Raw genomic sequence first — 25433 nt, 5'->3', positions numbered from 1 at the left:
ACCCTTATTTTTTAGCTCATCTGCTATAGTCTTTACTAAAGTAACCCTCTGAATAAGCGCTGCATAGTTCCCATCCACAAATTGTGTCTCTGAAAAAAAAAAAAAAAAGAAAAGAAATGTTACATTGGAACTTTTTACTCATCATGCAAACCATGCAAATTTTCAAACAAGCCAAACAGACCTGAGCAGAACAAAGTGAAGTAGCCTTTGCTTAATTACACATTTTTCTACTATACATCATTTATGTAAATTCACAAAGGTAGTTTATCCTAACAGTTTAGACACAGCTGAACAATTTCTCACAGACAGACAGACAGACAGAACCTTTGGATGGTTTCTGCTCTTCTTCATTGCTGCACTCAGCTAACCTGTCACAAAAATAAAATACAAATATTATTTTAAGGTTTTAATGTGGTGTGATGTTATTGAGATGTATCCATTTCAAAATGGTAAGGTTGTAAATAAGTTAAACTATACAAGAAAAATACCTAAACCATGCTGAACTTGGTTCCAATCATAATATTATAGTTCTCATACCATCCTGACTGGTCAAACTAAACTGTTCAGTTTATCTGCAATGCTCTTTATATATTTTTGAATGAGAGCTCATTCATAATCAGTATTTTTGCAGCTCATCTTGGACTTACATTGGATTTAACTGGGGCAAATTCTTCTTTCCATATTGTGGCCTTCCACACAGACTTCTTGTCTTCCTCTCTGATAAGATTCAGTTGTACATCATCATGCTCTTGTTTTCTGACCTTGAAGAAGTTTGGGTCAATATCTGTTCTAAATGAAATCCCCTCTATGGGTTGGACAGATGCACCAGGAACCTCAAGAAGGTGAGGTGTTTTCAACCGAAATGGCCTGTCAGGTCTGGGATGTCTGATCAAAAAACTTGTTTTTTCATCCTGCTTGACTTTTTCTTTCGAACAAGTGTCATTCACTGGAAAAAAGTAGATGTGAAGAAAGAGAGGATCTTTACACCGCCTGAAGATAAGATGATCACAGTGTTCTTCCCACGTTAGGAACCAGCTTATAATCAAAGTTATAAGAGAGAAGGATGGTTGGACTATTTTGGCATGATAACGGGTCAACTCTACAGATTGTAAAGCTATTCCTTCATCTCTTTTGGTAAGGAGCTTCACAGCATCTCTGAAAGCAGGGTCTGACTCTGCTAAACAGGCGTAATGAGGCAGATGGACCTCCTCCAGTTTCCCTGAGATCACTGTCACATCAATCACAGGACCAATTCGCTCACACTGAAGCCTCTCCAGCTCTGCTCTGAGGAAACGTCCATTCACTGCACGGTACTGGAGAGTGATGTCACCAGCACAGACCCATCGCATTCTGGTCCTGCTGCACTCGAATCGACCCGCTGGAGTGCTGATCCTGAATGCTGACCCTCCTTCATCTGTACAGACTGACGGCTCCACCTGAACCCACTGATCTGAATCAACAATGTGAACACAAGACTGACACACTGGGAGCGGCTGAAGATTCAGTCCAGACAGTTCAGAGTCAGAGATGTTCAACCTAGAGAACAGAGATGATAATGTCAAATGAGATTATACATGTATGAAAGAAAGACATAAACATTGATAAGATGATTCCACTTTTCCAGCTACACATTTAAATTTTTATATTATTAAACTTGTATTTTTATTAAAAATCTACAGATGCATATAGATCATTATCTTTAAAGGGCATTATCACAAAATGAGACAGAAATCTCCACTTCAGTAGAACTTAGATACACCAAACTTTATAGTTTTATTCCTGTCTGTATTCTGAATGTTTTTATAGAAGGTTTTTTTTAATAAAACATTCGCCTGATTTATAACATTTAATTCCTTTTTCTGAATGTTGATGGTATTTTTTTATTTATGGAGTGATTATAAAGAAAATATCCAAAATCCCTTCCTAAAACCTGTAACTCTAACAGGTCAACAAAATGAAACAATGAATTTTGAAACAGGCTTTATCCAGTGTTCAGATTTCTGTTCTAGAAATGTAATGTATTGCAATGTAATGTAATTCATGTAGATTTAAGTACATAATACCTTATTTGCATATTTAAACACAAAAGTGTCTTGCCTTTTTTTTTGCTGTATGTTTAGTCTAAAACATATAAGAACAAATAAGAAAAAATATAAGTAAAAAACTATCTTACTCTTTCAGCTTTTTCAAAACCTTTGGTTTGAAGTGAATCTCCACTTTCTCATTACAGCTCATGTGACTCCAGTCCTGTCCCTTGCACTGGTCAGTGGGTTTACTGGACTTCATCCTTGATAAAGATGTCAAAAACAAAATAAGCAAATGCACCAGTGATACAAAGAGATGGCCATATTGTCACAATTCATGATATGTTAAAAGCTAAGATAAAACAAGCTTCCTAAACAATTCTACCTAAAAAATTATCTTTAGACAGGTCAAATACACAGCCACTGAAGCACACAAACCCTTTAATGATCACAGTGCAGTGTGGGTCTGTCAGTGATGTCTCCAGTAACATGAGTCCCTCTTCCAAAATCAATTCAAAGACACTGACACTACAATATTAAAGTTACATTAACAGTAATGAGTAAAAAACTTTTAAAATACACACAATGCATGCTATCATTTAGTTAGTGACATTTCAGCTTGTAGCATAGAGAGTGTGAGTGTAAAGTATTATTTATGATGAACAAATCTTTAATGTGGAATAATCAATATTCTGTTCTGTCAGTCATTATTTACTCATGCAAATCATCTTACTTGAGCTCCTGTAGACTGGTGCAGGTCTGGGCGAGGGAAATGATCCCAGAAGCCCAGCTCTTATTCAGAACGACCAGATTCAGATCCAATGTCTTCAACACCAGCAAATTTAAATGAAGACAGCAGCAAACTGACATGCTCATCAAGAGCTGAAGAGCTGCAAAAATATTTGACCACAAAAATGTATGAATAACAGCAATATAGAGATAATATAGTGTAATGGCAAGATGAATAATTTTCTTACTCTTCTGATACTTTTCCTGTCTTGCTGAGTCTCTTTAAGAAGAGTGTCCAGTCAGTGCTGGATATCTCTGATTGTGGACATGTAAGACTGATGTTTAATACTGCTGGAAATGATGGATTGTCTCTGAGGAGCTCAAAGACAACCTGAAACAGACAGAGATACAGAAACATTTGATAACCACACCATGCACTTACTATGAATGATAACTGCAGTGTTTGAAAACATACATCATTTTCATAAGACTATATAATTATTCTAAAGTTATTCTTGAAAAGGAAGATTACAGTGTATGTGCAATAGTTTCTTACGAGACATCTCCATGAGTGACTGACAGGTCAAGTGACAATCTGGGACTCTCATCAGTGTATTTGTCCTTTCGAACTCTACCAAGTCAGAAGCACGGAAAATTAATTAAAACAACTAATAAAACATTATATTCAGGTCAATTGTTTGATATTTTATATGGCTGTATTGGATGTATGACACAGTCTGTTTAAATTACCTCACATGTCTCAAGATTTTCGATTCACCAAGACTCTGGATCAAATCTCCAGTGTCTGACAGGTGCTCCACTGACAAACTTGAGTCAAAAACAAAAATCATTTTGAAAGTGAACAAAAGTATTTTCTTACACCTTGACAAGTCAGTGTACACATGAATATATACTGTATTGAGCTGCTTGGCAACATTGACAGTCATATTACAACTGAACTGAATCAATATTGAACTGACTGATTGAGTGACTTCACACTGTTATTAATCTGAACTAAACCAACACTGAACCAACTTGAGCTAAATAATGATGCTACTGTCTTTTAGAGCTGCTTTACAACAGAATCTGAATTGTCTCCATAGTTGAGTTTCCATAATTGCCTCTTGCTATTATCCTATCACTGTTAACATGCTTTGACACAAATTTTATTATATAAATAACAGATTTGGTGGATGATTTTTCCCAGAAGGGTAAAACACACACACACACACATAAACATATATATTTTTCTGTCACATCACTGATAGACATACCAAGTAATTGCAAGTACAAGTAACAAAGAAATTCATACAATATTTAAGTAAAATGTGCAGGGTAATTTTCTAAATGGATACACACTCACCAAAGGCTCTCACACATACAGAATGCTGGCTGAAGAATCTTGAGTTTCTCAGCTGTTAAATCACATGACATGAGGTGCAGGTATCTGATGCGTGGACAGCACTGAAGACAGTACAGCAGCACCCAACAGTCTGTGCTCCTCAGGGAAATGTCAGACAGATCTATGAACATGTGTGTTTTCAGAGCTTCCCCGACAAATCTCTCATCTTGGAGTTCATACAGACAGTGGAGAGCAAACAACAGTCTACATCCACCATGCCTTATCAATCTAAAAATCATTCTACCCAGTCTTTCTTTTAGTGTTATTGTCTGAGGAACAGTCCACTTGATCTTTTCAAAGATTGAGCTGCTCATCTCCTCATTTAAGAGACCACAGAGAAACATCATGACTGAAGGCATGGGATATGATCTTGCTGGTGATGACCTATAGATTTCATTTCCCCGTTCCACCCTGACAAGCAGCTCACGGAGTTTCCTCCAGGACGTTTCCTCATCCAGTAAGACATAATAAAGAGCAGTGAAGAACTCCTGAAAGCTGGAATGCATAAACCTAAACACTGGCTCCTGTTTGTCTTTTATTTTTAAACTACCTTCAAACAAAAACAAAGTAGTAGCTGGATCTAAACCAGTCTCGGCTACACTCTTTTCATCGAAAAACACCTGCTGCTTCTTCATCCCTTCCTCTGCCAGCTGACCCAGACTCCTCAGCATGGTGAGGACAGACTGACTCTGGTCATGATGCTCCAGTAGAGTGGACACAAAGTGCACATATATGGAGGTGGTTGTCTTTAGTTCTCTCATCACACGATCATCATCTGTAAAGTGTTTCTTCAGACAAAAACAGACCAACCAACACAGTAAAGGTACAGAGCAGGCAGCAAGGAGGCTTCCATTTGTATTTACACACTCATATGCATTCCCAAAGAGCTTCTCATCCTGAAAGAACTTCTGGAAGTACTCCTGCACCTCTCTCTCAGAGAAGCCCATAATCTCAGTGAAACGCTGAGGTCCTTTGAGGAGATTCATCACTGTAAAAGTATCTGATCTGGTGGTAACCAGCAGGAAAGACTCAGGCAGGATCTGTCCAGTCAACAAACTCCTAAGAGTGACCATTGGTAGGGCTTCCTGTGATGGATTAGTGGTTGATGATTTTTGAATGTGTGAATCCAATGAGAACTCATCAATTCCATCAATGAGGATGAGGACTTTCTCTGGTGTTAACTCCAGTATCTGTGAAATCTGATCTGATGTTAAGCTGCAACTCCAGCTCAAGAGCTCATTCAACCTCATCTCCTGAGAAAGACACTTCACCTCATCACACTTCAACAGAAAAATTACATCAAAGTTTTCAGAATAAAGTTCTCCAGATGCCCAGTCCAACATGATCTTTTGTAACATTAAGGATTTCCCTCTTCCAGAATCTCCTTTGAGAATCACAGATTTTGGTTTGTTTCCATCACTGTCAGGACTGAACAGCTGGTCTATTCTGATGTCATTTGATAACAGTCCAGATGATGGCGTTAGTCCAAAAGTGTGTTCAGACATCATCCATCTACGAAAGCATTTCTCAGTTTGCTCTTTGCTCCTCTGTATGATCACTGGTTCAGTATAATGGGCGGCCAGTTCCACACGTTCAACAGATGGAAGATTAAATTCTGTCACAAACTGACATTTATCATTGACTGATGTTTTATACTTACGAATCATGTCTCTCCAACCTACAGAAAAACAGAACAGTTATTGACATTAATGGTTTTAAAAAAAAAGACAAATCAGTAACAAACATGTAAGTGGTTAACAATCAAAGTGCAATTGCATCAGCAAAACAACAGTTCATCTATTGTCAATAGTCAGGCCCGTAGCCAGCCTAGCGGAAGGGGGGGGGGGTTCTTTTTTTCCAAAAAGTGGACCTTTTTCAGTTCCCACTCATTTTGTATTTAACTATGAGGTTCAGATACTTGATTTTGTTGACTACTCATGCACCAATTTGTGCTGTATTATCATGTGTGATGGTATTTTAATAAGCATGATTTTTTGATTCACCAAAAATATTTACTACAATGTTGTCAAACTGCTTACCAAGATATCGCCTTGTTCAGTAAATATACACAAATACCTAAAGCAATAAGTAATTTAATTAAATGAATGACATTTTCAGTGCAATAAAATCACAGATTCTTTGCACTAACACATATCCAAATGGTGGGTTATTAATTTGGTGTACTTTAAGAACTCAAAAGTAAGAAATCCAACCCATGTTCATTGTACAAATTGAACAAACTTTGATGACAGTCTGAAAAATCGGTTCTAGAACTGCCCCTGTTGAGAATATACTGTGTTCTTACTTGACCCATGCTACACCCTTCCACTGAGTTTTCTGAGCCCCCATTCTGGGCCCCTTTCAACCTCTGAGCCCTATGCAGTCTTTCCTCCTTTTCAAAATACAAATATCAAAAAAGGAAATTTATGCAAATTTATATATATATATATATATACTACCGTTCAAAAGTTTGGGGACAGTAAGACTTGTAATAGTCTTTAAAGAAGTCTCTTATGAAGTCATTCAAAATGTTTTTACAATATAAAATAATGTTTTTTATTTTAACATACTTTAAAATAGAATTTATTCCTGTGATGAAAAGCTGAATTTTTATCAGCTGTTACTCCAGTCTTAAGTGTCACATGATCCTTCAGAAATCATTCTAATATGCAGATTTATTATTAGAATGATCAATGTTGGATAATATCAACAGTTGTGCTGCCAAATATTTTTGGGAACCTGTGATTTTTTTTCCCAGGATTCTTTCATGAATAACAAGTTTAAAAAGTACAGTGTTCAAAATATAAATATTTTATAACAATGTAAATAATTTATTATTAACTTTTAATACACTTTTAATTATTAACTTAATACATCCTTGGTGAATAAAAGTATTAATTTCTTAAAAAAAAAGAAAAGAAAAGAAAAAAAGAAACAATAAAAATGTACTGACCCCAAACTTTTGAACGGTAGTGTATATATATATACTACCGTAGTATATATATATATATATATATATATATATATATATATATTATATTTTTTTTTTTTTTTTTTTTTTAAAGACCTGCAGAAATAATTAATATGGAAAAAAAATGGCTAGTAATATGATGTCCTGATTTACAGCTCAGATAATGTTCATTATCAAAAACAGTAACATCTGTTACAATTGTAACAACCTTATTTTTAAAAAAAAAAAAAAAAAAACTTTATTATGGACAGGACAAATCAGAAAGGACAGGAAGTGATATGGGCGGCAGGAAAGGTCCCCGAGTCGGGACTCGAACACGGGAAGCCCGGAGCACGCTGCCCACAAGGCCATCGGCGCCGAGAACCACCTTATTTTTGTATGATGAAATTATTAATAATAATTATTCACCTCAATACCATGGTATAAAAATGAACAACATGGCTTCTAGGTATTTGCATGTCTTAGTATAAATGCACAAACGCTATTAATCACAAAATACTGTAATTATATTCCATTACTCCTTTAATAGACTTAATACATGTCTACATAATAGCCTAATATAACACAGTTCGATATGTTCCACAATTCTGCCGCAATACCATAGTGCAGTCAGTGTTACAGTAAAAATAATCCATATTAAATGATTCTGACTATCGTTGCGCACAGTGTTTCTCCTGTTTGTCAGCGCTGTTTCATCTGGTTAAATCGCCATGTCATTGTGTTCTTCATCGAATTCAAGCGCTTCACTCCGGTTCTCACAGCGCTGTTTAGTGATCGCGAGCAAACGCATCTGCTGTAGTAAACGCTCCGCTGCTGTTTGAACTGTGATCCGAGCTGATAACGCCGCTTCAAACGACTAGCACATTTAATCCATAACGCTATTTTTGTCTTTCCGTCCCCAAATTTAAGACCTCTTGAAATTATAATTAAGACTTTTCTTATATTTATTAAGGTATTTAATACTTTTTATGGCTTTAAAAGTGCGTTGTTAATTAAAAGAACATTTGTTTATTAAAAAAAAACAAAACAAAAAGTACATAAATTCCGGACCTTTGACTGGATGGGGTGGGGGAACCACCCGAACCCCCCCTGGCTAGTGTAGTGATGTATAAAACAAACTCATACATAAGTCACTTTAAACAAACAGTTTCAAACTACTGAAATTTGTCAATTATTTAGATCGCGCTGTTTCTCTCACTTACCAAAGCGGCTCATCGTGTTGAATAGCAGAGCTTGATCCGCGATTTAAATTGATATGTGTGTGATAATTGCCAGGGGCTTATTTTTAACTCAAATCTAACGTCTCTAAAACACAAGCTCAACATTCACTCTGTGTAACGGAATTCTATACACAAAGAGCTGCAGGATTTCCTCATTCCGTGTTTCCGATATTTGACATGGGTTGTCTCTAACTGTACTGCGTCTAAAGGAGGGATGCAAATGGATGTTTTTTTTTTAGCGTAGGGACCTGAATTTTTTCGTAAAGCTCCTGAATTCTTGATGATAAATAAAAACAAAACAAGATATTTTAACTTTGGGGTAGTCACCCAAAACGTTTTGATTACTGATGACTGCCATTTATTTAACCTATTTCAAAATTCTTGACACTTATTTCAAAATGTCTTATTTGACTATTATTTCTTTTTTTTTTTTTTTTGGTTAGCTGTCTCTATACTTATGTCTTTCAGCTAAATCGCATACATGTGCTATATGTTCTATTATCGGCTTTTTTTTTTTTTTATTATTATTTTTTTATTTATATATATATGTCACACATATGCTCTAATTTGTGGTAACACTAACAGTTGCAATAAAAATTTGCAAAACCAGCTCCATTCACCTGCAAAAATGAGAATTCTGAGAATGTAAGCTGATGAATAATAAAAATAAATAAATAAATAAAATTGGCTCTAAATGTTAATGTTCAAAATTATTCAACCCCCATTCCTCACCTGAAAAAGCTTTCAGATCACAAAGAATCTTTGGTTTTCACATTGCCACTGCTTTCTTCAAATTCAACCAAATATTTTCATTGAGAATTAAATCTGGAGACTAAACAGGCCACTAAAAAACATTCTGTGACTGATCCATAAATCAAGCATAAGTAGATTTGGATGTACATTTTGGGATGATTGTCTTGCAGGAAAGTCCACTAATCATTAGCTTCAGTCATTGCACCAAAGGCATCACAATTCTTGCCAAAATGGCCTGATAGAATCCATTATGTCCTTTATACAGTCATGATTTCCACTTCCTGCTACAGTAAATCAACTCCATAACATATTGACGATGGAGATGGTGTTTTCTGCTTATAAGCTTTGCCTTTTTTTTGCACCAGACATACTGCTGATCCATAATTGTCTAGTGTTCTTCTTATTCTCTATGCATTGAAATGTTTTTCCTCCTTTTCATCTGGTCATCTTGCAAGTCTTTGGCTGTATTGCAGATTTTTCTCAGTTGCTCTGATCAAACATATTATGATAACCCTCAAAGGTTTCCTGGTGCAACACACTTTAAACTGAGAAATAAGGATGCCAGTTGTGTCTCTCTGAACTTTTAATGTCTTGGAAATCTTCATATAGACTTAGACTTTCTAATATAATAAAACTATTTCTTCTCTATAGCTTTTGTGAGAGCTCTGTTGACTTTACCATATTTGCTACTCAACTTCAGCACATGCATGGACTAGGTGTATGTATGTGTGTGTGTAACACCCCAAGCTAATTCTTTTTTTTTTAATAGTTTCTAAAGGCTTAATATTGTTTTAATACATTTTTGTTCCCTACCATGAACATACGTGGCCTGAAACAGCAATGCTGAATAGGGGTTGCATATTTATGACATAGCTGTGTTATTAAAAAATCTTACAACTCAAAGACATGACAATATCACTTTTAATGTGCCAGTAAACTGTTGTAGATGCAATTTTTATAAAACAAAAAAGTCCTGGATCTTCAGAAAAGCTTCTACATGTTCAAAATTCAGTTTACATAGGAGGTGTTTAAACCATAAATGTACCATAAATGTCAAACTGGGCCAAAAAAAAAAAAAAAAAACTACATTAATCTTATTCAACAATCTTATTAGACAACAAAATATACTAGATGTTTTTGAGTTTATGTACAGTTAAGCTGATCATTTGAGTGTTGTATGTAACTTTGATCATTCAGTTAGCAAAAATATTAGTACCTAATAAGTAATCCCAGTTAATCTGATAATGTGTTTTCAATTAATATTTCAGTTCTGTTCAGAAATCAATGTATCCTACATTCTAGCATTAAACAGTTACATTTAATCGTTTAGCATAATCTGGCTGTCCAGCTAAAACAATATATTCACTAACAGATCTTTAAGAATCTGAATGCACCAGTTCTTCAAAGAGATGGGGCTCTTCTTCCTGAAGAATTACAATGAATTTACCTTTTGCGATTACACCACTTGAATGAACTGAGTAACAGATCTTTCTCATACTATTCTGACTGGTCAAATTAGTTTGTGTGATTTCAGAATATAGTTCATCATGAATTATTCTCTGCTCTCGCAGTTTATCTGCAATGCTCTTCACATTTTTAACCCTTTTAATGAGAGCCAAACTGTGTTTCTCAAAGAACTGAGCTTTATCAAACTCAGAACACAGATGCGGCACTTCTTGAATTTGCCCTGGATTTACTGGGGCAAATTCTTCTTTCCATATTGTGGCCTTCCACACAGACTTCTTGTCTTCCTCTCTGATAAGATTCATTTTTACATCATCACGCTGATGTTGCTTAACCTTGAAGAAGTTTGGATCAATATCTGTTCTAAATGAAATCCCCTCTACAGGATGGACAGATGCACCAGGAACGTCAAGAAGGTGAGGTGTTTTCAACCGAAATGGTCTGTTAGGTCTGGGATGACTAATCAAAAGACTTGATTTTTCATTCTGCTCAACTTTTTCTTTTGAATAAGTGTCATTTACTGGAAAAAAGTAGATGTGAAGAATGAGAGGATCTTTACACCGCATGTAGAGAAGAAGATTACAGTGTTCTTCCCATTGCATGATCCAGTTTATAATTAGAGTTGTAAGAGAGAAGGACGGTTGGACTATTTTGGCATGATGACGGGTCAACTCCACAGATTGTAAATATATTCCTTCATCTCTTTTGGTGAGGAGCTTCACAGCATCTGTGAGAGAGGGGTCTGACTCTGCTAAACAGGCGTAATGAGGCAGATGGGCCTCCTCCAGTTTCCCTGAGATCACTGTCACATCAATCACAGGACCAATTCGCTCACACTGAAGCCTCTCCAGCTCTGCACTGAGGAAATGTCCATCCACTGCACGGTACTGGAGAGTGACGTCACCAGCACAGACCCATCGCATTCTGGTCCTGCTGCACTCGAATCGACCCGCCGGAGTGCTGATCCTGAATGCTGACCCTCCTTCATCTGTACAGACTGATGGCTCCACCTGAACCCACTGATCAGAATCAACAATGTGAACACAAGACTGACAGCACAGATTCATTTCAGATGGTTCCGGCTCAGTGATGTTCAGTCTAGAGAACAGAGATCATAATAATGAATGAGATGACTAATGTGTAGTATGAAAGACAAACATATAATACACTTATTTTTATAAAATTAAAATGATCTCACTCTTCCAGCTTTTCTAAAATCTTTGGTTTGAATTGAATCTCCACTTTCTCATTACAGCTGTGACTCCAGTCCTGTTCTTTGCACTGGTCAGCAGATTTACTGCACTTCCACCTTGATAAACATGGAGGAAACCAGACATAAATAAAAGTTGTTAAATATATCACCAATATGCTTTTCAATCTTTTTGTAGGATCATTTTGGAGTTTTTTTGTTAGATTCTCAGTAATGGAAGTTTTGTAGATTTCATACTCCATAAATACACCATTGTTATTATTATAACCATATCTATTAACATGAGCAGCTCAACTGTTTTTAATTAAGTAAATAAAATAAAATGAGTTTTCTTAAACTATTTATTATTGGATAAAGTCAAATGCACAGCTATTGAGCACACAAACCCTTCAATGATCACAGTGCAGTGTGGATCAGTCAGTGATTTCTTCAGCAACATGAGTCCATCCTCCAAAAGCAATCCAGTGACACTGACACTACAATATTGAAGTTACACAAACAGTAATGAGCAAAAATCTTAAAATAAAATACACACAATGCATGCTATCATTTAGTGACATTTCAATTAGCTTGCAGCATAGAGAGTGTGAGTTTGAAGTATTATTTATGATGAACAAATCTATAATGTGGAATAATCAATATTCTGTTCTGTCAGTCATCATTTACTCATGCAAATCCTCTTACCTGAGCTGCTGTAGACTGGTGCAGGTCTGGACAAGGGAAATGATCCCAGAAGCCCAGCTCTCATTCAGACTGACCAGCTTCAGATCCAACGTCTTTAAACCCACAGATTTAAATGAAGCCAGCAACAAACTGGTATGCTGATTAAAAGCTGAAGTACTGCAAAAATGTAAATGATTGTTGCATGTATGAATAACAGCACAGCTACTGATGAGATAAATAATGGCAAAAAAAAAAAATCTTACTTTCCTGCCAATTCTCCTGTCTTGCTGAGTCTCTGCAAGAAAAGTGTCCAGTCAGTGCTGGATATCTCTGATTGTGGACATCTAAAACTGATGTTTAAGACTGCTGGAAATGATGGATTCTTTTCTGAGGAGCTCAAAGTCAACCTAAAATAGACAGAAATACAGAAAAATATTTGATAACCACATCATTTCACTCACTTTGAAATATATCTGCTGTGTTATTGATATTGATAAGAAGAATTACAATGTTTGTGTTTCTTACAAGACATCTTCATGAGTGACTGACAAGTTAAGTGACCATCTAGGACTCTCAGCACTGTTCTCATCTTCCTGAACTCTAACAAGTAGGAAGAACGGATAACATAAATATATTATACTCAAAAATGGCAATGAATGGCCTTATATTCTGTGTGCCTGTAATAGAAGTAAAATTACATCAGCTCTCTTAAGATTTTTCCTTCACAAAGAATCTGGATCAAATCTCCAACTTCTGACAGGTGCTCCACTGATAACCTGGTCAAAACCAAAAATCGTTTATGATGTTAAATGTTTTATGGAATGTTTTATCAAAGCAAACCATAACATAAACATGATATATGGGTCAAACGAAATAAACACTGTCATTACAATAAGTCAGTTCATTGACCAATATAGGGAAACAATTGCAAAAATGTCATACATTTATGTACAATATGCAATGTTTAAAAAAAAGCAAGCATTTCTCTTCATGCAAACACACTGACCTCATATTCTCACACATACAGAGCGCTGGCTGAAGAATCTTGAGTTTCTCAGCTGTTAAATCACAGTACATGAGGTTCAGGTCTCTGATGTGTGGACAGCACTGAAGACAGTACAGCAGCACCCAACAGTCTGTGCTCCTCAGGGAAACGTTAGACAGATACATGAACCTGTGTGTTTTCAGAGCTTCCCTGACAAATCTCTCATCTTGGAGCTCATACAGACAGTGGAGAGCAAATAACTCAAATCCACACTGCCATGTCATTGCAGAAATCCTTTTCATCAGCTTTTTCTTTACTTCCCTTTTTTTCAGTTTCATGGTGTGAGTCCACTTGATCTTTTGAAAGATTGAGCTGCTCACCTTCTCATTTAAGAGACCACAGAGAAACATCACAACTGAACAGATGGGATTTGATAGTCTACCTCTCAAAATAGGAGATGACCTGTACATTACAGCTTCTGAATACATCAAGTTAAACAGCTCACTGACTTTCCACCAGGACACTTCTTCATCCAGCAAGACATAAGAAAGCGCAGTGAAGAACTCCTGAAATCTGAAATGGATAAACTTATAAACTGTTTTTTCTTTTCCTCTAAGATCATCTTTATACAAGAACAAGGTACTAGCTGGATTTAAGCCTGTCTTGGCTACACTCTTTTCATCAAATAGGATCTGCTGCTTCTTCATCCCTTCCTCTGCCAGCTGACCCAGACTCCTCAGCATGGTGAGGACAGACTGACTCTGGTCATGATGCTCCAGTAGAGTGGACACAAAGTGCACATATATGGAGGTGGTTGTCTTCAGTTCTCTCATCACATGATCATCATCTGTAAAGTGTTTCTTCAGACAAAAACAGACCATCCAACACAGCAAAGGCACAGAGCAGGCAGTCAGGAGGCTTTCATTTGCCTTCACACTCTCAAATGTTTTCCTGAAGAGCTTCTCATCCTGAAAAAACTTCTGGAAGTACTCCTGCACCCCTCTCTCAGAGAAGCCCTCAATCTCAGTGAAACGCTGAGGACCCTTGAGGAGATTCATCAGGTGATCAGTAGCTACAAATCTTGTGGTGACAAGCACGAATGACTCAGGCAGCAAGAATCTCCTCAACAAGTTCCTAAGAATGAGCATAGGTGGTGCTCTCTTGGATGGATTAGTGTGCAAACGAATGGGTGGATGTGATACATACTCATCAATACCATCAATGAGGATGAGGACTTTCTGTGGTGTTAACTCCAGTATCTGTGAGATCTGATCTGATGTTAAGCTGCAACTCCAGCTCAAGAGCTCAAATAAGCTCATCTCCTCAGAAATATACTTTAGCTTTTGAAACTTCAGAAGAAAAACTGCATCAAAGTTTTCAGAGTAAAGTTCTCCAGATGCCCAGTCCAACATGATCTTCTGTAACATGAAGGATTTCCCTCTTCCAGAATCTCCACTGAGAATCACAGTTTTCGGTTTGTTTCCATCACAGTCGGGACTAAACAGCTGGTCTATTCTGATGCTGTGATTCTTGTCAATTGATAACAGATGAGATAAAGCATCCACAGACCTCACATGTTCACGATAGTATTTCTTAGTTTGCTCTATGCTCCTTTGAATGATCACTGGTTCAGTATATCTGGCCAGATCCACAAGTTTATCAGATGGAAGATTATACTCTGTCACAAACTTAGACCTGTCAGTGACTGAAGACTTGTACTGATGAACTATGTTGCTCTGCTCTATAGAAAAATTATGCAGAAACAAGCATAAATAATCAAGAACAAATTTTGTTAATAAGCAAAATTCTCCACAGTGGTACAATTAAATGACATGCTGTAAATAACACCTTTAACATTAGTTAATCACAGTACACTGTAAAATCTAATTAGTTGGGCTTACTTAAAAAAAACATGCAAACCGATTGCCTTAAAAAAAACTAAGTAAAGTGAAATAGGAATAGTATGTTGTACTGACAAATGCTTAGTTAGTACAGTTTACTTACACAAGAGTTCTAGTAACTAAAAAAGAAATGTAGCGGGTACTTGATCCTTTACTTTAGGTTTACTCTTGACTTAGTATAGCTACTCACTCACTCCCAGAGTGCATTGCGGCATGAATAAATTATGCAATTGCTTTGTTTTACTGTTGTTGTTTTTATATGCTAATTTTATTTACTGTCTTGTGTCAGTAGTAGCACAACAAAAAGGGAAAATAAAATGGTTATTAACAAAATTAGTACAAATAAACAAAATTGAATTGTTACTATTGTTGTGATTCGTGTGCTGAATGTTGAAGTCTGTCTGTGACTTGAGCACATTACCACAAATATTAAAGGATTGTCTCAACCTAATTAAATTTATCAAGGTGTTTATGAAGAACAATAAAATTGTAAAAGATCATTTTTAAATATAAAAATACATTAGCTAATGATTTAATTAAAAGAACAAGAAGGTTATCTCCTAAAAGTAACCTACTTATTACTTTTTATCATTTGAAATACAAAAATTATGATTTTATGATTAAAAAAATTATAACAAGATTCCAAGTGAACAAAATTTCCAAGTGCCCAACCAAAGGGAACATTAATCACTAGAATGGTAAGTAAAAAAAAAACACACACACACACACACACACACATGTTGGGTTTACATGTTTTATGGGGACATTCCATAGGCGTAATGGTTTTTATACTGTACAAACCGTATTTTCTATCGCCCTACACCTACCCTACACCTAAACCTAGCCCTCACAGGAGACTGTGCACACTTTTACTTTCTCAAAAAAACTCATTCTGCATGATTTATAAGCCTGTTTCCTCATGGGGACCTCACAAATGTCCCCACAAGGTCAAAATTTACTGGTATTACTATCCTTGTGGGGACATTTGGTCCCCATAACGTGATGAATACCAGGTGCACACATACACACACACACACACACACAAACATTTTACAAAAATCAACATTAATTTATAAAGTCAGCTTATGTGATGTTCTCTCAAATATTTCAGTGTTAATGAAACAACATTAAAGATGACTTTGGATAACTAGTGAAAAATAACTGCAGATTAAGAATTGCCCCACCTCAAAAACTTTTCTTTTCTTCTTCTTCTGTTGTTATTTTGCAAATTAGCAACATATCAGTGCACTGCTGCCTCTCACTGGTTTATTAATGTCATTGGTTCCTGCTGTAACTTGCTAAAACCTAGTAAGTATAGCATCTAAGTAAAGATAACTAATTATATCTAAGGTAAACAAATTGGATTTTACAGTGTATGTATTAATAGATGCTACGATGAAATGTGCAACCCTAGCATGTTTTCATGGGCTATTACATAATTTATAACTCCTCTCTGAATCTAACAGTAAGTAGTTTTACCTCTTTCATATATTTTCATCACCCTGCTTTCTAGGTCATCTCTGAGCTGACTTTGTAACTCTGCAAATTCACCATAGTCCATGACATCATAAGACTGGAAACAAGAAGGAAAAAATAAAATGACGGTCTAATTAACCTCAATCTGCTCATACAAAGCTGTATGCACACACTCTTCAGCACAATTTTCTTTTTTAAATAAAAGTTTTTAAAGGATTACAAACATTTAGAATTTGAGATGGTTCATAAATATCACATGAAGTCTTTTGGAAAATATTCTTCCAGTGGCTCAAATTGGTAATCATTAACATTTAGAATAAATCCTTTTAATCATATCTTTCCTTTATCAGACAGCCCATTACTTACAGCGGCCATGCATCTGAGATAAGTAGGTCCTTTTGACTTAGAGCGTTTGTGTTTCTTCTGTAGAAAAAAATGTAAAAGCACAATGTTGTAAGAGGTGCACTAAGAAAAATCTGAATATTATTTTATAACAATAAAATTCAAAAAGGCAACACATGGTAGCTTTATATGTCTGCTTACCATTATGTGCAAAGAGTACACAAACCATATTAACATTAAATCCATATAGTATATACAGGCTGTAACGAACAACTAATTGTTATGACAAAGTTAAAGATAAAAAGTGAGGAGCAGGCAAATCACAGTTAAAGGCTTGTGATTCAAAAAGGAAGAAGCGATTCTTAACATTACCTAAAATTAGACTTCACATAACCTGTTTCTGGTCAGAAATCTATGGGTTTTTTTGTGTCAATAAAAGGATGATAGAATTAGTTTTGGTCAGTGTTAGATGTTCATGCACATAGAAAACATGTATTACAAGAAGGTGTTAATATGACTTAAGTTATCAGATATTATGATAAATCAACAGTCTCCCTGTTTAGGTGTTAGCGTTAGCATAACCATAACTGCTTTACCTGTTTCTCAGTCCTCTTGTCTGCAGCTGATACAGAATGAGCAGCTTGTACTTTTGTCTTCTTGAGTTTATCCACCAGTACAGCCCGCATGGTGTTTTTACACAAAACAGGTCTTGGAGTGAAGGTCTGTCTGCACTGAGGGCAGCTGTAGACTCCATTCTGATCGTCCTGATCCCAGCAGCCTGTAATACAGCTCATACAGTAACTGTGTCCACAGGGAATGATTACTGGATCCTTCAGCAGATACAGACAGATTGGACAGATGACCTGATCCTCATGCCATGAAATACTGGCTTCTGCCATTTTACTTCAACCACGCACAAGGCAGAATAACAGCATAAAAATCTCCAGATTCAGTCAACCATCTCAGCTAATATCAAAAATGTATTCTTAAATACAATGAAGCTCTGTTTTAAGACACTTTATCCAAAAAGTGTCATGGTATCAGATTGGATCTCAAAAAATGAGAAATGTGCAAAATGGGTGTGTGCTGTGCAGGCAAGTTTGAGCTGGTTATTTTCAGAAGACTGGCTCTGCTGTTATTTCTGCTTGATCACAATTACAATGTCTTGTTTTCACATGTTTACCTGTTCAGATGAAAAAAATAATTACATTTTTATTCTGGATCTTTCTTTTTGTTCAGCCATTCCAAAGTACCTGTGTTTTCTGCATATATATATATATATATATATATATAAATATATATATTAGGGATGCACCGATACCACTTTTTTCAGTACTCGCCCGATACCGATACTTTTATTTTTGGTACTTGCCGATTTCGAGTACCGATACCGATATTTTAAAATTTACCGGTACATTTGTAAAATATAGGGTACAGAAACTAAAAGAATATGTATAATGTTAGTTGGTCAACTTCATTTATCAAATAGATACAATCAAACCAAAATGTATTTAGATCTCATTATCATAAACTGTGTCCTGCACCCACTAGTAAAAAAAAAAAAAAATATCAAAAGATGGTGTATATCTGCTGTTTGAATAATTTTTGGGTTGACTATATATCCCTTAGATATTTTTATTTTTACACTTAATTATGCCCATTAAAATGTGTTTTGTTACTTTCACTATTTTTTTTTTCTTGCTCTATGGTACATCGTCTTCAATTTAATAGTATTAAACTGCTCCATTGCAATATATATATATGTGTGTGTGTGTGTGTGTGTGTTTGTGTGTGAGAGAGAAAGACATTTCAGAGAGGAAAAAAAATGTAAATGTAATGTAACTTTGTAAATAACACATTTTAATTTTTTTGATTGGATTTAAGCTCTTTGTACAATTTGCATTTGTAAGGATTTTAAAGGTTGGTTTTAGGATGTATTGCTTTGATGATAATCACTACAATGACTCACAAATGTATCTTTTGACACAAAACTGTAGGTTTGTAGCAACATTGTTACTATCACTAGTTGCTTTTTATTTAGTATGTGTAGTTATGAGACAGAGCATTATTATTTTTTTGTAAATACACAGAATTCAGTTTATAAAACAAGTGGTTAAACTATAATAAAAGACTATATAAAAGAATTAATGTCAAACTGAACAGTGCATTCAAATTAATTGTACACACCTGTGCATAAAGAAAACCTGTACAAAACATATTTTACATTGACCTTCTTCGATAAGGAAATATATACTGCAGAAGTCTGCATGTTTCTCAAGGTTTTGTAAGAGTTTTGTCTGTAACTTTTGTCTAGAAGCACATTTTGTCTAGTTCATTCACTTTTGTCAATGCTCAATTCTCCCAACTGTGTAAGCAGCCATTAAGAATAGAGAAGTTAATGTATCATACAGTGTTGTTTTTGGAGACTCGGGAGGGAGGATTTTAGAATAATGAATAAAAGTACATGTGGGAAAGTGAAGAGACAAGATTCAGTCAAATATGATGTAAAGCTTGTGTCAACTTGAAAAAAGCTAATAAATAGCTAATGACTAATGATTATAAATCATTATATGACTATAATAAGAAATCTAAAATATAGAAGCATAATAAAAAAAGTAAATAAAAGTTAAATAATAAAAAAATGACATAAATGATAACAATAATAAAATGATAAATTTTATAAATGGCTAATGACTAATGATTATAAATCATTAATTATGATGAATTTAAATGAATAAATAATTGTAAATTAATAAAAAAAAACAACAACAACACAAATGTATGGTTGCTCTCTTGAAGCAAAACAAACACAGTTTAAATTTGAGGATCCTCAGATCATTCAGTATTATCAATTTTTTTTTTTTTTTTTTTTTTGAAAACTACTGTTTGTTTTATTTCAGATTAATTATTATTTACAGTGGCTAGAGAAGCCTTAGGTTCATCTGCAGCCACAGATGTAATGCATTCACCTAGAGAAAAGATTAAGACTACGATGGGTTTTCTAAATCTTTAAAAAGAAATTCCTCTTCTTGCTCAATAATTAACATTAATTTAGCTTTCTTCATGTTACAACCATTTCGTACTATGTAACAGATCTCTCTCATTTTTTCTTGAAGACATGGAGTAGATCTAATTTTTGAGTATTCTTCTTCACTAATTACTTTTTCATAAAGCAGTTTGTCTGCAATTCGTAACGGATTTGTAACCCTGTTAATGAGTTCTAGCCAATTGTCATCAAATAAATAAACATTGTCTTGCTTGCGCTTTAACGCTCTCTTTACTTTTTGTTTCTGAATTAGTTTTTGTTTATAAATAACTGTTTTCCACACAAGTGTTTGATCGCGCTGTCTGGTTAGAGTCATCTGTACATCCTTATCTGTAACTTCACCTTGCCTGATCTCGAAGAAGTTTGGCTTAGCTTCGGATGAAAATGAAATCCCTTCTAAAGGAATAACATCAGCATCACACACATCAAGAATGTGTGGTGTTTCCATTTGAAATGCCATGTTTGGCCTGGGGTGCACAATCTCAAGGATATTAGGATCTTTTGCTTTTTCATCCTCCATAATTCTCTTGTTTGAAAAAGTATCAAGCTGTGGGAACAAGTAGACACGGAGAATAAGAGGATTTGTTCCTTTCATAAAGATAAGAAGATCTAAATGTTGTTCAACAGGGGCGTCTTTTTTTATAACCACAGCAGTAGGAGAAAAGGAAGGCTGGATTAGTCTTGCATGAAAACGGGTCAACTCTACTGATTTCAAACAGATTTCCTCATCTTCAACACTGAGGACCTTTACAGCATCTTTGAGAGAGGGGTATGACTTCGCTAAACAGGCATAATGAGGCAGATGGGCCTCCTCCAGTTTCCCTGAGATCACTGTCACATCAATCACAGGACCAATTCGCTGACACTGAACTCTCTCCAGCTCTGCTGTAAGGAAATGTCCATCCACTGCACGGTACTGGAGAGTGACGTCATCAGCACAGACCCATCGCATTCTGGTCCTGCTGCACTCGAATCGACCCGCCGGAGTGCTGATCCTGAACTCTGACCCTCCTTCATCTGTACAGACTGACGGCTCCACCTGAACCCACTGATCAGAATCAACAATGTGAACACAAGACTGACACACTGGGAGCGGCTGAAGATTCAGTCCAGACGATTCAGAGTCAGAGATGTTCAGCCTAGAAAACAGAGATGAAAATGATAAATGAGATGATAAATGTATGACAAACATATACTTTGATAATATTATCTCACTTTTCCAGCTCATCCAGCTCTTCCAGCTCATCCAGCTCCTCTGGTGTGAAGAGACCCTCCACTTTCTCATTACAGCAATGACTACAGTTGTTTTCTGTGCACTGGTCAGTGGATTTACTGCTCAACCTGCAAATGGAATGAAAGTTGTAATCAACTTCAGTATTGGTGCAATGATGTTCTGTACAGGTTGTCAAACTGATGTTATGTTATTACTGATGTCAGTGGATAAACTTGCATGTATGAACTGTTCACTACAAGACTGGTCATGTGCACTAGAAAAATATTGGCAAAATATTGTAAATATTGATTTAATGTTCAAATTTTGGTCAAAGTACTACTGTACTTTGTTTATTTTAAGCTAGTTGCCTGATTTATATAACATTTTATTCCTAAAATATGGCAAAAATATTTTTTTCCCCCGACTGTTGACTATTTTCTGATTCATGGAGTGAAAAATGTATCTAAAATCACCACTGTAAAGCCCTTAACTTAAACAGGTCAATAAAATGAAATATACTTTAAACCAGGCTTCATCCTATGTTCAGATTTCTGTTTTAGAAATTTAATGCAAATTAGTGCACATTTAATTACATGACTCGTTTGCAGATTGAGTATGCAAGGGAAAGTATGGTATCTGTTATAAATGTTTACCCTATTCACCTGAAGTGTCTTGTCTTAAATCTTTCTGCATGTTTAACCTAAAACATATATAAAACTTAAAATGATCTCACTTATCCAACTCTTTTGGTTTGAAGTGAATCTTCACTTCCTCATAGCTGAGACACAAGGCCCGTTCTTTCCACTTCCACCTTGAGAAAGACGGAGGAACCACAATGAATAAAGACACCAGCGATAGATGCTCAGAGAAAGTCATATTGTCACCCTTTATGATACGAAAGGTGATTGTATTTCATAATCATAAAATGGAAAGCAGTAGCTCAAAACATCTAAAACATGAGCAACATTCTGGAATATTTTACAAACTAATTTAAAGCAAACAATATTTAATTAGCTAAAGACACTTAAACTAACATTTCTAATGTTTTGTACATTTTATGTTTCATATTTTCTATCCATGCTGTGTATGTAACTAATTTGTTTTGTGGCCCTACCCTGATTAAAAAACAAGCTTATTAAAACAATTTACCTATTAAGCTCACATACCCTTCAATGATCACAGTGCAGTGTGGATCTGTCAGTGATTTCTCCAGTAACATGAGTCCCTCCTCCAAAAGCAATTCAGTGACACTGACACTACAATTTTGAAATTACACAAACATCATCAGTATTCACAATTATGTACTATAAAAATGTGTTTTGTATAATTTCATAGCAATTCATCGAGTTACAATTTATTTAGTCATTGTTCAATCAGCTTGCATCACACAGAGAGAATGAACACATTTATATAGTGGAATTGCTGCATTTTGCAGTAGAGGCATAGTTTACCCAATAAATAAGTCAGTTATCATTAACCTTGTCATTTTGAAACTGATTTTCCAATTAACACAAAGGACACCATTTTGAAGAATATATTTGATCACAATTACAACAAATAGAGACTAGTGCTTCTGTCTTTAAAATTATGCACAAGTCCTAGTGATCTGAAGCTACACAATAGCTTGGTTTAAGTAAGAAATGAAAACTGAAGTGTTTATGAATTTAAACTTTTTATATAGCTCTTCATGGCATGAGAGTTTGTTAAATGAAAAAAAAAATATATATAATTCAGATGCCTTACTCTGATCTAATGCACTGACATCAGACATTTTTAACCCTATGGGGCCACTGTTCCTTGTATTAGAACAAATGAATTAGATGAATGAATGCAGATCCTCTTACCTGAGTTGCTGCAGACTAGTGCAGCTCTGAACGAAGGAAATGATCCAAGAAGCCCAGCTCTTATTCAGACTGAACAGCTTCAGACTCAACTTTGTCAAACCCACAGGGTGAAATGAAGACAGCAGTGAACTGACATGCTCATCAAGAGCTGAAGGCCTACAAAAATATTTGACCAAAATCCATGTGAGTAACAGTATAGCTACAGATGAGATAAAAAGGGTAAAAGGCAAAATTATTTTTTTTACTTGTCTGCTACTTTTCCTGCTTTGCTGAGTCTATTTAAGAAGAGTGTCCAGTCAGTGCTGGATATGTCTGATTGTAAACATTTAAAACTGATGTTTAAGACTGCTGGAAATGATGCATTCTTCTCTGAGGAGCTCAAAGACAACCTGAAACAGACAGAGACACAGAAACATTTGATAACCACATCGTACACTCACTATGAATGACAGCTGCAGTGTTTGAAAACATACATAATTTTTATAAGACTATATAATTATTCTAAAGTTATTGTTGAAATGGAAGATTACAGTTTATGTGCAATAGTTTCTTACAAGACATCTCCATGAGTGACTGACAGGTCAAGTGACCATCTGGGACTCTCAGCACTGTATTCATCCTCTTTAACTCTACCAAGTCAGAAGCACAGAAAATTAATTTAAACAGTTAATAAAACATTATATTCAGGTCAATTGTTTGATATTTTACATGGCTGTATTGGATGTATGATACAGTCTGTTTAAATTACCTCACAGCTCTCAAGATTTTTGATTCACCAATATTCTGGACCAAATCTCCAATGTCTGACAGGTGCTCCACTGACAACCTTGAGTCAAAAACAAAAATCATTTTGAAAATGAACAAAAGTATTTTCTTACACCTTGACAAGTCAGTGTACACATGAATACATGCTGTACTGAGCAGCTTGGCAACATTGACAGTCATATTACAACTGAACTGAATCAGTATTGAACTGACTGATTGAGTGACTTCACACTGTTATTAATCTGAACGAAACCAACACTGAACCACTTTGAGCTAAATAACAACGCTAAAATGACGCTACTGTTTTACTTTTAGAGCTGCTTTACAGCAGAATCTGAATTGTGTCCATAGTTCAGTTTCCATAATTGATTCTTGCTATTATCCTGTTAATCACTGTTAACATGCTTTGACACAAATTTTATTATATAAATAATATATCTGGTGGATTATTTTTTTTCCCAGAAAACACAAAAAACACACACACACACACACACACACACACACACATATACATGTATTTTTCTGTCACATTACTAGTTTCTATTATCCTTCAAAATTGCGACTTGAAAATACACTTGATGGAAACACATCGATTTCACAAAAACTCCCATATATTGCAAAAAAGTTTTTATGCTCGCATGAGGTGGTTTTTCAGGCAATTCGAAAAAGGAATATTTTGCAAAACTGAAATGGAAACAGCTTTTTCGCATTTATAGGTCACATGGCATATGTAAAAAGTCATATGATCATTCTTCAACAGTGTTGGGGAGTAACTAGTTACATGTAACAGAATTATGTAATTTAATTACAAAATAAATGTAATTGTAATTAGTTGCAGTCACTAAAAAAAATGTGTAATTAAATTACAGTTACTTTTGACAATGTTAATGATTACAAAGGGGTTACATTCTAATTTTTTCACACACACCCACATACAGATTTAATTGACTTCTTTCATAAATTGCATTGTAGTCAGTGTTGAGTGCTACTATAAGGTTAACTCTGCCTGGTTTAAATGTTTCAAAATAATTAACAGATTAAAATATTAGAAATTTAGAAAAGTAATCAAAAATTAATCAAATGTAATAAGTTACATTACAGTAATTGAGTAACTGAAAATTGACACTACATTTTAAATAGAGTAACTTGTAATCTGTAACCTAATACATTTCCAAAGTAACCTTCCCAACACTGTTCTTCAATATACTATAAACGCCAAAGAACACTTCATACATAGCCACTCTCAAGTATAAGGGGCTTTCTCATGTATAATGCTTATGCTATGTACACTGCACGTATCTGCGGCGTGTAACGGCTCTGACACGGTCACCGCAGCTGATGTTATGTTTATGCCAGCAGCGTCACACACATTTCTGAAACAGCTTTCCACGCTGCTTTTGTAAAGATACACGCATACGCCTCTTT

General features: G+C 35.3%; 3 protein-coding genes across 3 annotated transcripts in view; all 3 read right to left on the bottom strand.

Annotated features, from left to right (window-relative positions):
- Positions 1–632: 632 nt before the first annotated feature.
- Positions 633–8459, bottom strand: LOC127181931 (NACHT, LRR and PYD domains-containing protein 1 homolog). The gene is made up of 8 exons (XM_051136958.1): positions 8329–8459; positions 4117–5833; positions 3509–3581; positions 3002–3144; positions 2893–2914; positions 2758–2849; positions 2174–2287; positions 633–1536 (listed from the first exon to the last, which is right to left on the bottom strand). The coding sequence occupies exons 1-8, from the start codon at positions 8339–8341 to the stop codon at positions 633–635; spliced, it is 3078 nt and encodes a 1025-aa protein (XP_050992915.1). The 5' UTR covers positions 8342–8459.
- Positions 8460–10198: 1739 nt separating this feature from the next.
- On the bottom strand, positions 10199–16858 carry LOC127177397 (NACHT, LRR and PYD domains-containing protein 1 homolog). Its single transcript, XM_051129672.1, has 9 exons — positions 16802–16858; positions 13443–15162; positions 13135–13212; positions 12962–13036; positions 12700–12843; positions 12458–12613; positions 12160–12249; positions 11762–11872; positions 10199–11661 (listed from the first exon to the last, which is right to left on the bottom strand). The coding sequence occupies exons 1-9, from the start codon at positions 16818–16820 to the stop codon at positions 10476–10478; spliced, it is 3579 nt and encodes a 1192-aa protein (XP_050985629.1). The 5' UTR covers positions 16821–16858; the 3' UTR covers positions 10199–10475.
- A 2276-nt stretch (positions 16859–19134) lies between these two features.
- LOC127181924 (NACHT, LRR and PYD domains-containing protein 1 homolog) overlaps positions 19135–25433 on the bottom strand; it is a 28534-nt gene continuing 22235 nt past the window's right edge. The window contains exons 11-14 of the mRNA XM_051136945.1: positions 22566–22655; positions 22133–22210; positions 21402–21527; positions 19135–21325 (exon numbers count right to left, since the gene is read on the bottom strand). Of these exons, the coding sequence (XP_050992902.1) occupies positions 20128–21325; positions 21402–21527; positions 22133–22210; positions 22566–22655 (1492 nt within the window). The 3' untranslated portion in view covers positions 19135–20127. The remainder of the gene's footprint in view (positions 21326–21401; positions 21528–22132; positions 22211–22565; positions 22656–25433) is intronic.

Source organism: Labeo rohita, chromosome 2, assembly GCF_022985175.1.
Source record: "Labeo rohita strain BAU-BD-2019 chromosome 2, IGBB_LRoh.1.0, whole genome shotgun sequence".
Classification (NCBI taxonomy): domain Eukaryota; kingdom Metazoa; phylum Chordata; class Actinopteri; order Cypriniformes; family Cyprinidae; genus Labeo; species Labeo rohita.
This window is presented reverse-complemented; position numbering and strand designations above follow the sequence as displayed.